The sequence below is a fragment of the Herpailurus yagouaroundi genome, unplaced genomic scaffold (genome assembly GCF_014898765.1).
Source record: "Herpailurus yagouaroundi ecotype Mexico unplaced genomic scaffold, PumYag 181, whole genome shotgun sequence".
Lineage (NCBI taxonomy): Eukaryota > Metazoa > Chordata > Mammalia > Carnivora > Felidae > Herpailurus > Herpailurus yagouaroundi.
The window spans coordinates 16,704,064-16,718,418 of record NW_024412412.1 but is presented as its reverse complement, the minus strand read 5'-3'; the positions used below and the strand labels follow the sequence as shown (position 1 = coordinate 16,718,418).

The window sequence follows — 14,355 nt, the reverse complement described above, 5'->3', positions numbered from 1 at the left end:
ATTTGTCAAAATCAATGTTTTCGGAACTCTAGAAATTGATCAAATTATAACCGTCCAGGGAGCGTTTGTTCAAGAACAGCTGACTCTCTATAAGAACAGTAAGTTTGGGGGCCCCCGGGGCGGGGCTCAGTCGGTTCAGCATCTGACCCTTGATTGCGGCTCACGTCAGGATCTCACAGTTCCGAGAGATCGAGCCTCAAGTCAGGCTCTGTGCTGACAGTCCAGAGACTGCTTGGGATTCTCTTTCCCTCTCTCTCTCTGCCCGTCCCCTAAAATAAATTAAATAAACATCAAGAAAAAAGGATAGTTGCAGAAGGCTTTGGGCTGACAGCTCAGAGCCTGGAGCCTGCTTCGGATTCTGTGTCTCCCTCTCTCTGTGTTCCTCCCCTCCCCCGCTAGCATTCTGTCTCTCTCCCTCTCAAAAATAAATAAAAAATAAAAAATAAAATTTTAAATGGGGCGCCTGGGTGGCTCAAGTCGTTAAGCGTCCAGCTTTGGCTCAGGTCATGATCTTGCAGTTCATGAGTTCAAGACCCGCAGTGGGGGTCTTATGCTGACAGCTCAGAGCTTGGAGCCTGCTTCAGATTCTGTGTTTCCCTCTCTCTTGGTTCCTCTTCCTCTCTCTCTCTCTCTCTCTCAAAAATAAATGAAGGTTAAAAAGAATTTTTAAAAAAGAAGGATGAGTTTTGTGGGGTTTTAGTTTGCCCTGTTCCAGTTCTCCCCTCCCCAGCTCCATGAAAGCCTTGAAAACAGCCTCACAATCATGCGGAAAAGAGACCAGCAGTCCCGCAGCCCTGGAGCGGGCAGAATGGGGCTGGGGCTGCTCCAATGTCCCATCTGCATCCCCAGTCAAATGCCATTATTTGACTTGTCTGGAAATTCTTGGGAAAATCCCACTCGCAAGGACTGAGTTTATTTTCCATCGCTCAGAGCTTCTTCAGTGTTAACTCACAGCCTTTTCCTTGCAAGTGTTTGTCTAGAACAAACAAACAGGGGCGATTATGTAACATTGCAGCTTCCTAGGGCATTAATCACAGCTGGAACAAACAACAGGCTCATAAAAGATCTTAAAAGGGAAACCAGGGGAAAGAAGGTGGTGGTGAAAATCTTGGACATATTCCTGGGAATCTGGAAGGCCGTGTGCAAGTACAGGGCTGTGTGGCATAACCAGGGCTGTGCTTGTGCCCCCCAAAGATTTGAGAAAGTCCTAGGCTCTCAGGCTGGCTGATGTTTCGCCCTGCGTCAGCAGAAAGAAAAGGCCCTGGTAAAGTTGTGAAATGCCTGTCTGAACGTTGAAAGCATGCTCCGAAATTCACAAAAAGCCCCACCTCAAAGATTGAGAAACTTATTGACGGCAGGCATCTAAGGAAGTCCTCGTCCAATCATTAGGTGACTATTAAGAAAACTAAGTGGAAACATCAGTCAGTGGCCATAGACTCCAAAGAATAAATCCTTTACGGAGTTAGTTCAGAAAAGTCACCAAACAAATAGTAACAACAAAAAGCAGTAACAACAGCAGACTCTGGGGAAGGAGGGAACTTGATTTCCAGGGTGACCATATGCTATTATTTAAAAGGTCTTGGGGCACCTGGGTGGCTCAGTCGGTCAAGCTTCCGACTTCAGCTCAGGTCATGATCTCGAGCCCCAGGTCGGGCTCTGTGCTGGCAACTCAGGGCCTGGAGCCTGCTTCGCATTCTGTGTCTCCCTCTCTCTCTCCCCTTCCCCACTTGCACTCTGGGTCTCTCTCTCTCTTTTTTTTTTAATTTTTTTTTTTAACATTTATTTATTTTTGAGACAGAGAGAGACAGAGCATGAACGGGGGAGGGTCAGAGAGAGGGAGACACAGAATCGGAAACAGGCTCCAGGCTCTGAGCTGTCAGCACAGAGCCCGACTCGGGGCTCGAACTCACGGACCGTGAGATCGTGACCTGAGCCGAAGTCGGCCGCTCAACCGGCTGAGCCATCCAGGCGCCCCTGGGTCTCTCTCTCTTAAAAATAAATAAACATTTTAAAAAAGTTGTAAAAAAAAGGTCTCGATTTTTTTCAAAAAATTACAAGCCATGCAAAGAAACAAGAAAGAATGGCCCATACGCAAAAAAAAAAAAAAAAAAAAGGCAGTTAATATAAACCCTTGCTGAGGAAGTACAAACTTCCTCCTGTACTGTACAAAGACTTCAAGCCAGCTATCTTAAATATGTTCGAAAAACTAAAGGAAGCCGTGTTTAAAAAACTGAAGAAAGTATGAAAACATTGTCTTGCCAAAGAAAGGGTATCAATAAAGAGATAGAAATTATACTTTTTTTTTAAAAAAAAGGACCGAATATCAATGTTAAAAATGAAATATTCAGTAAATTTGAGCTGGAAATCTGGTACACACCATGGAGGGGGGTGTGCCCGAGGGAAAAGGAAACAGAGGAGGAAACAGGAAAAGGAAACAGGAGAAGAGATGCGCTGTTGTCAAGTTCTTAACCTCCTGCAGAGGGGACCTAGCCCAGCACCTGACGCCGATCCTGGCACAGAGTTGGCACTGGATGCCGTGTGGCATTGGCCATTGGTGATTTGGTTTCAGCAACATCTTATCGTTAACACTCTGATACGCTAAATCTGGTGGCAGGTCATGACGATTTTCTGGATAATTCCATCGAAATTACCTGAATGTCTGAAACTATAGCACTTTGCTGATTCATTATGGTAGAGTGGGTTCACTAGACAGTGGACACTGCCCGGAGATGACCTTCTTGTTTTCCCCGCAATGTAACTGTACTGGTTTTCTATTGCTGCTGTGACCACTTATCACAAGCCCAGTGGCTTCAAACAACCCAAATATATTAGCTCACAGTTCTGGAAATCAGAAGGCCAAAATGGGTCTCACTGGGATAAAATCAAGATGTCGGCAGGATTTTGTTCCTTCGGGAAGCTCTATAGGAGGACCTGTTTCCTTGCCTCTTCCAGCTTCTAAAGGTTACCATCATTCCTTGGCTTGTGGATCCTTTCTCTATCTTGAAAGCCAGTGGTACAACATCTTCAAATCTCTCTCCCTCTCTCCGATGCTTCTGTCTTCCTTTTTCTCTTATAGGGACTCCTGTGACTACATTGAGCCCACGCACATAATGTAGAACCATCTCCCATCTCAAAATCACATCTACAAACGTCTTTTGACACGTAAGGTGACATATTCACGTGTTGCAGGAAATAAGTGGGGACATCTTTGGGAGACTCTAAGTCTGCTTACTACAATCACACAGGGAACTGGTAGCCACACACTCGTGAGTTCGAGCCCCGCGTTGGGCTCTGTGCTGATGGCTCAGAGCCTGGAACCTGCTTCGGATTCTGTGTCTCCCTCTCTCTCTGCCCCTCTCCCACTCGCACCCTGTCTCTCTGTCTCTTAAAAATAAATAAACGTTAAAAATTTTTTTAGAAAAGAAAATGAAATAGTAGGCATACAATTACCAATTTCTGAGAGTGCACAGGGCTTCAGGGAGAATCCAGATGCCACGTTAGCCAGGAGCTTTATACTGGTGGGTGTTCCTCCTGCACTGTGCTTTAAAAGGCAGGTGTTCCTGAATGTGGAGAAAAGAGGTTACTTCTCTCCCCAAACTGCAAGATGCACGCAGAAGCCCATTTTGCGTTGAAAGGATCTATGGTCGGTGGGAAATGAAGCAATCAGAACAATGACTTTGCAAATGAGTGGGTTCGGGGTTTGTATTATTAATCAGAGAGACATCTTTCCGCTCTACCCAAGGAAGCTTCGGGTGAGAATGGGGCGGGAGACATTATTCAACCAAACCCTCATTCCCCAAGAGATGGAAGTTATTCTCCTTAGAAAAACTGGCAACAAAACTGAGCACATAAATAAGTGGAGTGGTGAGGTCTAAAAGCCCTGTTTGGTTTTCCACTGGGCGGAAAAAAAAGTTATGAAGCGTACAATTAAATGTCAAAAGCACCATCGGAAAGGACAGACGCTATGAATGTTACTCACCGGTACTCTGCATTGTAAAACGTGCGAGTGGCGTACGTGAAAAACTGGCAGTGAATGCTGTTGGTGCACTTTTTTTGGCATTCTTCAACACTTTCAACCTTAGAGACGTTAAAATTGACTCCTCTCATATCAATTCCTTTATGAATGTCTCGATGGCAAGCTGTACACACAAGATGCACAGAGCAAATTCAGTCCGTTTCCTTCTAGAAGTAGATCATCGGTTAGGGTAGTTTTGAAGGATGATACTCTGTTTTTCACACCTGCCCCATTAGTTAGGGGATTTGGAGTTTTTGTTACATCACTAGATGATCAAACTCTGCTTGAAATAAGCACATTCCAATATGTTTTAGAGCACTACCATGGAGAAGGGGTAACTGTGCTTCCCAAATTGTAAAGTACGTGCAAAACAATACGGGTAATAGTTCACCCTGGAATTAACAATAAGCAGAGGAAGGCAAAGGAGGCTAATAATGGGGGCCCTGGTGATTGTTCTAGGAATTTGCATTGTTATACTAACTGATGTGCCTTTGACTTCCTGCACTGAATGAAGAAGCTTCTCACTTTGCTTCTTGGCTTTCAACCGCTCCTGCCTGATGGCGAATTTCATCCGTAAGCCCTGCCACTGACATCCATGTGTCAAATCGTTATCATAAAAGGTGAACAGCTCTTGTATATTCATGAGGAATCCAATTTTATTCTTGCTTTAAAATTTGGTTAAATTCCACTTAAGCATCCTTTCAGTTGGAATGTATCTTATATACAAAAAATATAGATAATTATTTTAACAGACAGTGAACCAAATTTGTGATTTAGGCTTTTTTTAATTTATTTTTTTATAAAACTTTTTTTTAATGATTACTTATTTTTGAGAGGGAGAGAGAGAGAGAGAGTGCAAGCAGGAGAGGGGCAGAGAGGGAGGGACATACACAATCCGAAGCAGGCCCTAGGCTCTGAGCTGTCAGCACAGAGCCCGACACAGGGCTCAAACCCACGAACCTGTGAGATCATGACCCGAGCCGAAGTCGGCCACTCAATTGACTGAGCCACCCAGGCGCCCCTAGGCCTTTTTTTTTTTTTTTTTTTTAAAGCGCTCAAATACATTAGTTAGAGCCTTGGATAAAGAAACCAGCAGTATAAACCATAATGTATTGGATGTAATGTTCCACTCCTCAGGGGTATGGTTAAAAAAGGCATAAAACTACATGTAATGGTGGGAAAGACAGAAAATGTACAAACTAGTAGGAAAACAATATATTGAGGTGGGTGGAGCAGTGGATAATCCACAGTGATTCACGCACACAAGAGTCTGTAGATTCTAGAAACGAAGTCTCTTTCCAGTTCTGGTGCGCATGAGAAAAGAAACTCACTGAGTTGGAATGGGTTAATTGCAAACTAAAACTTTTCTTTATGATCAATTGAAAGCTATAAATCTACCAATAACTGTTTAAATGAAAATTGGTCCTGAGCTTAGGGACTTTATGTCCTTGGGAGCAATTATTCACTTTAATTTGAGATACTCGGGGAGAGTTAGAAGGGAACATTAAATCAAGTTCTATAAGACTGAGTTTGGGAAAAAATTAACAATGACTACTAGTTATTGAGAAAAGCAAAATATTGTTCTTTAAATTTTATTATAACATAATGAAAAATAATGCTTAATTGAATAATTTACATTAAGTTGTATGAGGACATAAATTTGATCTTATAAAATGGGACATGTACTCGTCCTCAGGTAAGCCACATATTGGCTAAGTCAGATCCCCATGTTTATAACGAAGGACTGGATACTATACAAACTGCGGATGCATATGCATGAGTATTGAGGGAGTGGTTGGTGGTAACTGGGGAAGGAAGGATAAAAAAAAAACCCCAAAACTTTAGGGGGCCCCTGGGTGGCTCAGTCAGTGAAGCCTCCAACTTCGGCTCAGGTCATGATCTCACTGTTCATGCGTTCCAGCCCCGCCTCGGGCTCTGTACTAGTAGCTCAGACCCTGGAGCCTGCTTGGGAGTCTGTGTCTCCCTCTCTCTCTGCCCCTCCCCTGCTCATGCTCTGTCTCTCTCTCTCTCTCTGTCTCTCTCAAAAGTAAATAAACATTTAAAAAAAATTGTAAAAACTTTAAAACACCTGAAATATGAAAGTACAGAATTAACTGTAAGCAGTAAAAGTAAAACAGCAGTGATACATAGTCACAACATGGTTATCTGAAGGTTCTGCCAGCCCATCAATTGAGAGATTCTTTTCTGTACCTTTCACTTTCAGATCAGCGATGTCAGGCAAATGGTTCATTTGCCTTAAATTAGGATAGGGTCGGAAATGTTTCACAAGACATTAGTAGCAATAAGTGTTAGAATTTAAATTTCCTGGCCTCTTAGTCCTCACATTTTTTTTTTGAAGAAGTCTCATTCTTTTTTTTTTTTTAAGTTTCTTTATTTATTTTGAGAAAGAGAGAGAGAGCACACATACATGAGCAAGTGGGAGGAGGAGAGAGAGAGGTAGAGAGGATGAGAGAGAGAGAGAGAGAGAGAGAGAGAGAATCCCAAGCAGGCTCCACACCATCAGTATAGAGCCTGATGTGGGGCTTGAACCCACAAACCACAAGATCATGATGGGAGCAGAAATCATGACCTGAGCAGAAATCAAGAATCAGACGCTTAACCGACTGAGTCACCCAGGTACCCTGGAGGTATTATTCTTATTAGCAAGGTTTACAGAGCCCAGGCCTTCAGGTTGGGGGCATAATGGGGTTTTGTAACCTCTGCATTATTGACATTTGGGACCAGGAAATCTTTGTCATAGGGGTTTCCCTATGTGGAATCTTTAGCAGCATCTCTGACCTCCATCCACTAGATGCCAGCAGCATCTCCCCACGTTGTGACAAATGTCCCTTGGAGGAAGGACAAAGTCACCCCTGGTTGAGAACTATTGAGAACCACTGGGGCACAAATTATCTCAAGTAACACGGGAATAGAGACACTCTCCGTGTTCTCTTAAAGAGCCTTATCTGCAACTGGAGGTGGGGGAAGGAGGCAATTATTTGAATGTGGTTCACTTTCTGCAAATCTTATACTGTAGGGCTAACCTCGTAAAGAATAGAGGCTCCTTAAGCACGTAACTGGTAAAGGCAAGAGGGAGGACACATCCAGAACAGTGCCCCATCTCTGTTATCCTTCTGAGTACTCCCTTCCAAAAGTCCAAGGCAGCACAGAGATTGAACAGAAGCTATTTTAAGGTGAACCCCCTACTCATTCAAATAAGAAATCAAGAAATCAAGAGCTTACCACTTATTTGATGGCCGCATTGCTTTAAGGAGTGTCCAGAAATTGTATTTGCCCATGACATTTTTGGCAGGGTTCCCGTAGCACTGTCTTTCAAGAAGCAACCAAATCTGTTTTTAAAAGTACTGTCAGTTAGAGAGCAGAATAATAAACACACACTGGTGAGATGTCTAACGATTTCAACGTTTATTTATTTTTGGGACAGAGAGAGACAGAGCATGAACGGGGGAGGGGCAGAGAGAGAGGGAGACACAGAATCGGAAACAGGCTCCAGGCTCTGAGCCATCAGCCCAGAGCCTGACGCGGGGCTCGAACTCACGGACCGCGAGATGGTGACCTGGCTGAAGTCGGACGCTGAACCGACTGCGCCACCCAGGCGCCCCTGTCTAACGATTTCTATACACTAATAAATGTGGCCAGGAATAAGGAAAATAATAGAGCTTCCCTGACGCTTGCTAGAAAGAACATTCTTAGAGGCAATTGCATAAAATCTAACAGGCTTTGTAATACCTAACCTCAGCATTATTTCTCTTTAAAAAAAACATTTTTAAGTACAGAAAGTCAATCATATTAAAGAGGTAATGATTTTTTTCCCCATGTTTCTAAACTTTTGGAGGATTATGTTCTCACCTGGTGACTGTTTTCACGTAAGAAATTAAATCGGTCATAAGAGTTGGTTCTCTATAAGGTGTTCATCTTGCTCATTAACTCCTTCTAGTTCACAGTAATGGAACACTTCTGCCTTTGATGTCAATCTTCTTGGTAATCTTTCACAAGGATTCTGGAACCTAACTCAACTTTTTATTTGAAAAGTTGATGCCTGTCACATACAGTCTGGGTTTTCTGTACACCCTTACCATGTTGAATCAGGGGATGTTTATCTAGTTTCTCGTTTCTTTTTAAATTTTTTTTTTCAACATTTATTTATTTTTGGGACAGAGAGAGACAGAGCATGAACGGGGGAGGGGCAGAGAGAGAGGGAGACACGGAATCGGAAGCAGGCTCCAGGCTCTGAGCGGTCAGCCCAGAGCCCGACGCAGGGCTCGAACCCATGGACCGCGAGATCGTGACCTGAGCTGAAGTCGGACGCTTAACCGACAGCACCACCCAGGCGCCCCTAGTTTCTCGTTTCTAAATTCAAATGGTGTTAAGATAAAAGGCTTCTGGAAACGGAACAACACAGAAATGTTCATTCTGTATTTTGAACAAAATGAAAGCAAATGATTATGAAACCATGGCTGCATGACCTAATAAGATTTTTAGTGACTATTTTTTCCAGTGCTCTTACTTTTCCAAAATGCCAGTAATATGCATTTTCACGTATGCGCATGCCCCCCTCCACACACACATAATGTATGTACCACAGGTGCCCAAAGTCATTCACTACAGGCCCCTTCAGTCCAGAACTTTCCTGAGGTCACAAGCTCTGGAAATGCCTCAACTTTATCGTCAACAACATGTTTGCCTTCTGTTGTATTTTCTTAAGACCGTGTTATCCACCAACACGATCACGAGTCAGGCAATAAGTATGTTTCCTTGTTCAGGTGAAATATTCACCTGTTTTTAGACCCTTCCTTGAGACAATCGCTTAACCCAATGGTTTTCAAGCATTTTCCTCGAGGCCTTGGGTAGGCAATGCCTCATTTCTACTACTTTAGGCGAAGGCAACAGTTGTTCTAGCATGTGTATTTCCAGGCCCAAGCCACTCTGGTTCAGTAGACCAAACGGTTCGGGGTCTAAGGCTGTGGCCTAAGACTCTGCTAATGTAAGAACCAACCGCTCTAGGTGACTCCAATGAAGCTGGCCCTCGGACCCCATTTGGGAAACATAACCCTGAAATAGCTACACCTTTTTTGCACGTCACTGGCTCTAGTTTGAAACATGGATGGCTTCTCCAATAATGAAATATCAGCTTTTACCTTTTGTCTGTGTCATTAGTGGAACTTTCAGGAAGAAAGCTGAAGAGCAAGCACCTCGGATGAAATGTGCACATCATCTGACAGTGCTCGGCATTCGGGGTATACATGGCAGTTAGGTCCCCACCTTTGAAGAAGGTATTTTTATATAGTTGAGTCAGGCAGCCTGTGGTATAATCATCAAAAAGAGACATTAACTTGGAATGAATGCAAATAACTATCTTGATAGAAATACGTCTGTGCTGTGAACCTTCTTACTTCCCCCACTAACTATCCAAAGAGCTTCACAACAGGACTTTCATTAGAGAGGTGGAATGACACATATTGAGGTGGCTATTTGAACAAGGTGTCGTGTTATTGAAGAGTCACTCGATGGGTACTTCCATATAAAAAAGCTTGGTTGATTTTTATCAAATCAAACAATAATTTTCCCATAAATTGTCCCCAAGCAAATACAATTCTAGCTTGGTTTCTCCCTGTTGCCTAACATGCTATGGAAATACAATGCCTTGAAAACAACAGGCTTCCAGTTACGGAACGAATAATTCACGGCGTAAAAGGCACAGCATAGCTAATACAGTCAATGGTACTGTAATAGTGTTGTACGTATGGTGACAGACGGTAGATAGACTTGTGGTTGAGCCCAGCCTAACTAGAGAGAGGCTGAAGCACTATGTGGGACGCCTGAAACTAAGGTAACATTATGTGTCAACTATAGTCAAATATGAAACTTAAGGGGAAAAAAAAAAACCCACAACAACGTATGATCTCTTTTTCAAAACGCTTTCATAACAACCGTTCCTGCTAGATTCTCACAACAGCTCTGTAAGGGAAGTTAGGGACAGACCTCATTATATGCCTCTGACTTTAACTGAGTCTCAGAGCAGTACACATTTGCCCAAGATCCACGTAGCTAACGAACGTCCAGGAAGAGAAACCGAATTCTTCTCACTACCAGCCCTGTTCCTTTTCCCAGCATGCAATGTTCAATGTTCCCCATCTCAGTGTAATGTCAGCAAACTACGAGTCATTGGGTATTTAGTCCGCTCGTACAGAGGAGACATTTATTCGCTTGGCTTCTATGAGCAAATGCAAAGGCAGGCCTATGCTACCCTGAAAATCCATTCTGAACTATTTGCTGTCTGCAATTGGTCGCCATTCTAAAGGACCCCGCATCTCACGTGTTTTGAGAATATCAAGGGATACCTTTACTGCTCTACTGTTTCATATATTAAAAGTAAACCTTTCATGCATGAATCTGGGTTTACCTTGAAAGAACCGCTTTCTTTTTTTTAATGTTTATTTTTGAGAAAGAGAGAACAGAGGCAGAGCAAGAGTGGGGGCAGGGGGAGAGAGAGAGAGGGAGACACAGAATCCGAAGCAGGCTCCAGGCTCTGAGCTGCCACACAGAGCCCGACGCGGGGCTCGAACCCATGGACGGGGAGATCGTGACCTGAGCTGAAGTCGGAAGCTTAACTGACTGAGCCACCCAGGCGCACCCGCCCCTCCCCCCCACCTTTTTTTAATGTTTATTTATTTTTGATGAAAGGCTCACTTTAAAGTCCGCTTAATAAGCTTTTCCAGCTAGACAGCACACTTGCTTGCCAGTCAATCGTCCGTTAACCACAAGATACGCCAATGATAACTTTGTTCATCCTCCAGGACCTCTATTTTCGCACTGCCCTCCGGGGAATGGGCAGCTTAGACACGTGTTTCATTACGCACTGAAGATTAAAATGCCCTCTTACACTATCCCACCCCTCTGGGGATTCTGGCCCTGAGCTCTATTACGATGACCTAACCCGGCAAGATCGCGACTCGCTTCTCTTCCTCTCGGTGGTGTGGCTAAGATGACTATCCCTTGGGCAAGTTTTATATTTAGAAAAAGCAGGCATCTCTTCAGGTGGAAGCTTATGGGAATACAAGTTGCCAAGTGTACAGGCCCAGATTTCAGAGACACCCAAAACACTGAGCGGCCAGTCCGGTGACAGTGTTACCTGCAAAGTGACCTGTGTTTCAGACAACTGGTGCATGCGGCTGATGCGCAGTTATCAAGCGGCCATCCTCCCCCTTCGCAGCGCACAAACGTGCGTGCCAACAACGGCCTGTGCCAGCCTGGGAGTTCCCATTCGGCCACGTGACTCGGCTGATGGGAAGGTGCAACTGGAAACCGACCAACATTGGAGCAGACTGGGGGGAACGTTCTAATAGGTGTTCTTGCTTATCCTCAAAAATTGGTAAGGACGATGATGAGATAACGGTGATAGGCTTGTTTGTATCGTGTTTTAGAGTTTTAAAGCAGTTACGCAAGTTATCCCATAACATAAACTATGTCACGCTGTCCCCTGTGTCCATGGACTTCCAGCGGGTTATTTGGTCTTGTAAAAAAAAAAAAAAAAAAAAACAAACAAACCAAAAACGCATCATCAATGAGAAGAAAAATACCGTATTGTTTAAAAATTGGGCAAAGGAGGGGCGCCTGGGTGGCGCAGTCGGTTAAGCGTCCGACTTCAGCCAGGTCACGATCTCGCGGTCCGTGAGTTCGAGCCCCGCGTCGGGCTCTGGGCTGATGGCTCAGAGCCTGGAGTCTGTTTCCGATTCTGTGTCTCCCTCTCTCTCTGCCCCTCGCCCGTTCATGCTCTGTCTCTCTCTGTCCCAAAAATAAATAAACGTTGAAAAAAATAAAATAAAATAAAATAAATAAAAATTGGGCAAAGGAAATGAGAAGGTAATTTACAAAAGAAACATAAATAGTATATGAAAAATGGTAAGGATCATAAAGATTAGGCAAGTTAAAACAACAGATGCCATTTTACCCACCAGTCACAAAACAATGGTTCACTACTGGAGTTGACCTAATTGGGGTATGTGATTACTCTTATCTGCTGGTGGAGACGGCTAACTGGAGAGTCACCCTTGTGAAAGATAATTCCATTACGTATATCACAAAACCTTCTAAAATATTCACACAGCCTCGTACCTAACATTGCTTATTTCCAAAATGTTGTTCTACAGAAATAACTGAATGTGTATAAGCATGTGCATACAAAAATACCACGAGTAAGGAAGATTACTGGGCTGCAAAAAATGTCACGTACATAAAAAGATAGCTATAAATGGAAAGGTGAGTTATAAAAAAGTATCTAAAATTAATAACATCTTCGTCAAAGGTGTAAAGAGACGTGTAGAAAAATATCTCAAGGACTAAAAAAGATTTTTAACAGTGGCCATTTCTGTAATGTAGGACTTCAATGTGCGCTTTCTCGTTTGCTGCTTACCTGCACCTCTAATTTTACTAGGATAATTTTTTTTTTTGCCAAAAAGATAAAATTGAAGTGGCCATAGTCTGTAGCATCTCTGGCTTCTTACTCCTCAGTATTCAGTGGATTCGTATATGGTAATGACCATGGTAAAAGCGATTAGACATGGGAGCAGATTTCCATTTAGAAGGGGGGGGGTCAGCTTCTTCCTGAAGAAATTATAGTCCTTTACAAATGTAACCCTTACCCAAGAGGTATTTATATCTTAGCCATACATCTGGGGGGGGGGGGGAAGTAAATAATCAGTGAGGTGTGGTCTTCTTAAGTGAACACAGACTCAAAATCTACCCATAACGGTGGCTCAGAGAAAACGACATTCTATAACAATGAATGATAAACAGTGTCCAGAACCATCTGTATTCCCTGAACATTTAATGGAACAGATAGAAAGGGAAACAAGTTCAAACCCCGATACTGAAACCAGAACTACTCAAATGGACGATTTACTAATTTAAACTTAAACCCAATACTTTCATTTCTGAAGTAGTTCCCCAGTGGCCTGAAAGAGTACAAATACGCACCGGGGACTTAGGACACGACTTGGGTCGGACCCAGACCCTACAAAATGCCTACCCTGAATATTTAGATCAAGCTGATTTGTAGAATATGGTAATAATAAAAATTGAGGGCTCAGTGTTTAAGACCTGCTTTGTAGAGAGCCATTTACAAATAGAAGTTTCTGTTAACACAGGCCCAAAGACATTCTCACTTCTGGGCTCCCCAGCGCCCATGTGTCTAAGGCATTGCATCTGAAAAGTAGCAGTTGCCTCTGAATATTAAAAGGATTTGTGTCCTGACTTTTGGGGTCTGCCTCCTTCCCGAAGTTGTATGTTCGGTGGCTTTCTCTGGGGCTGGCATTCTTGTTAACTACTCCTTTCCCACACACAACCTTAGGTCTTAGAGATAATCCACTCACCACAGGAAACTGTAGCAAACAAGCAAGTGAAGTAAGCAGCTTGCCTGAATGAAATCATCCTAAAAGAGAAAGCAACACAGGCATAATCCTGCTGGTTACAGATCATAGTTGACATGAAGCCTAATTTACGGTGATAGAGATTTTCTTATCAACGTCTGCCTTGCAAATCTAAGCACATAATGACCAGTACAGGGAACAGGAGCTTTCTGTATATTTAATGCCGGGGACTTCGCACAAGATTCCCACTGAGACCTCTAGACTACCGCTGTGTTTGTCCCTCACTTGCCACCTATGTGGCTGATAATTACCGAAAGGGAGTTGGTAGACGGAAACCTCTTGATTGGAGCAAGAGGAAAGTTATTGTAAATAATGGCAATAATGTCGGCCCAGAGTCCCTATGTAAAGAAAAGCACTCACTCAACATGATCAAACTCATTTAAATTTTAAAGCTGTCAATATTCTCTTTGCTTTTAAAATGGCCTGAGACGAAAAGGTTTCATGTATAAGAACATCGAGTTTCTTCTACACTCACTAAATAGGCCGGAAATTACAACATATACTGAGAGCTTCTTCTCAAAGTAGAAATATGCTTATACGCTTAATTAAAAAAATACACACACACACACACACACACACACACACACTCAAATTATTTGGAAGCAATCAGAATAATAGAAATTCTCTACCTGAAAGCGAAATTGCTTCCGTGGTTCTGGAGGTGAGGATGTCTCTTGCCACTTAAAAATGGGTGGTTCAAGGCCTCCTAATGGAGCACTGCAGGCAGTATTTGCTTGGCTCCAATATTGACTTTGGTTTTTGGCCAACAGTTCCAACTTTTTGTCCTGTCAACATATTCTATGAACGTCCATTTCCTGTGTTCAGCTATCTAATATGTTAACTATTTCATGTTAGGGCCACCCTATGCATGCACAGACTTCCATTTTCAGA

General features: G+C 43.1%; 1 protein-coding gene across 7 annotated transcripts in view; it reads right to left on the bottom strand.

Annotated features, from left to right (window-relative positions):
• Positions 1–14,355, bottom strand: part of KLKB1 (kallikrein B1) — a 32,831-nt gene that overhangs the window by 12,165 nt on the left and 6,311 nt on the right. For 4 of the 7 annotated variants that reach the window (XM_040490000.1, XM_040490001.1, XM_040490005.1 and 1 more), the window contains exons 1-6: positions 14,094–14,216; positions 13,408–13,466; positions 9,175–9,337; positions 7,259–7,365; positions 3,980–4,139; positions 3,451–3,560 (exon numbers count right to left, since the gene is read on the bottom strand). In XM_040490000.1, the coding sequence (XP_040345934.1) occupies positions 3,451–3,560; positions 3,980–4,139; positions 7,259–7,365; positions 9,175–9,337; positions 13,408–13,465 (598 nt within the window). In that variant the 5' untranslated portion in view covers position 13,466; positions 14,094–14,216. Of the gene's footprint in view, positions 1–3,450; positions 3,561–3,979; positions 4,140–7,258; positions 7,366–9,174; positions 9,338–13,407; positions 13,467–14,093; positions 14,217–14,355 lie in introns of those variants that run through there. The other 3 variants (XM_040490002.1, XM_040490003.1, XM_040490004.1) reach the window with 2 other exon arrangements.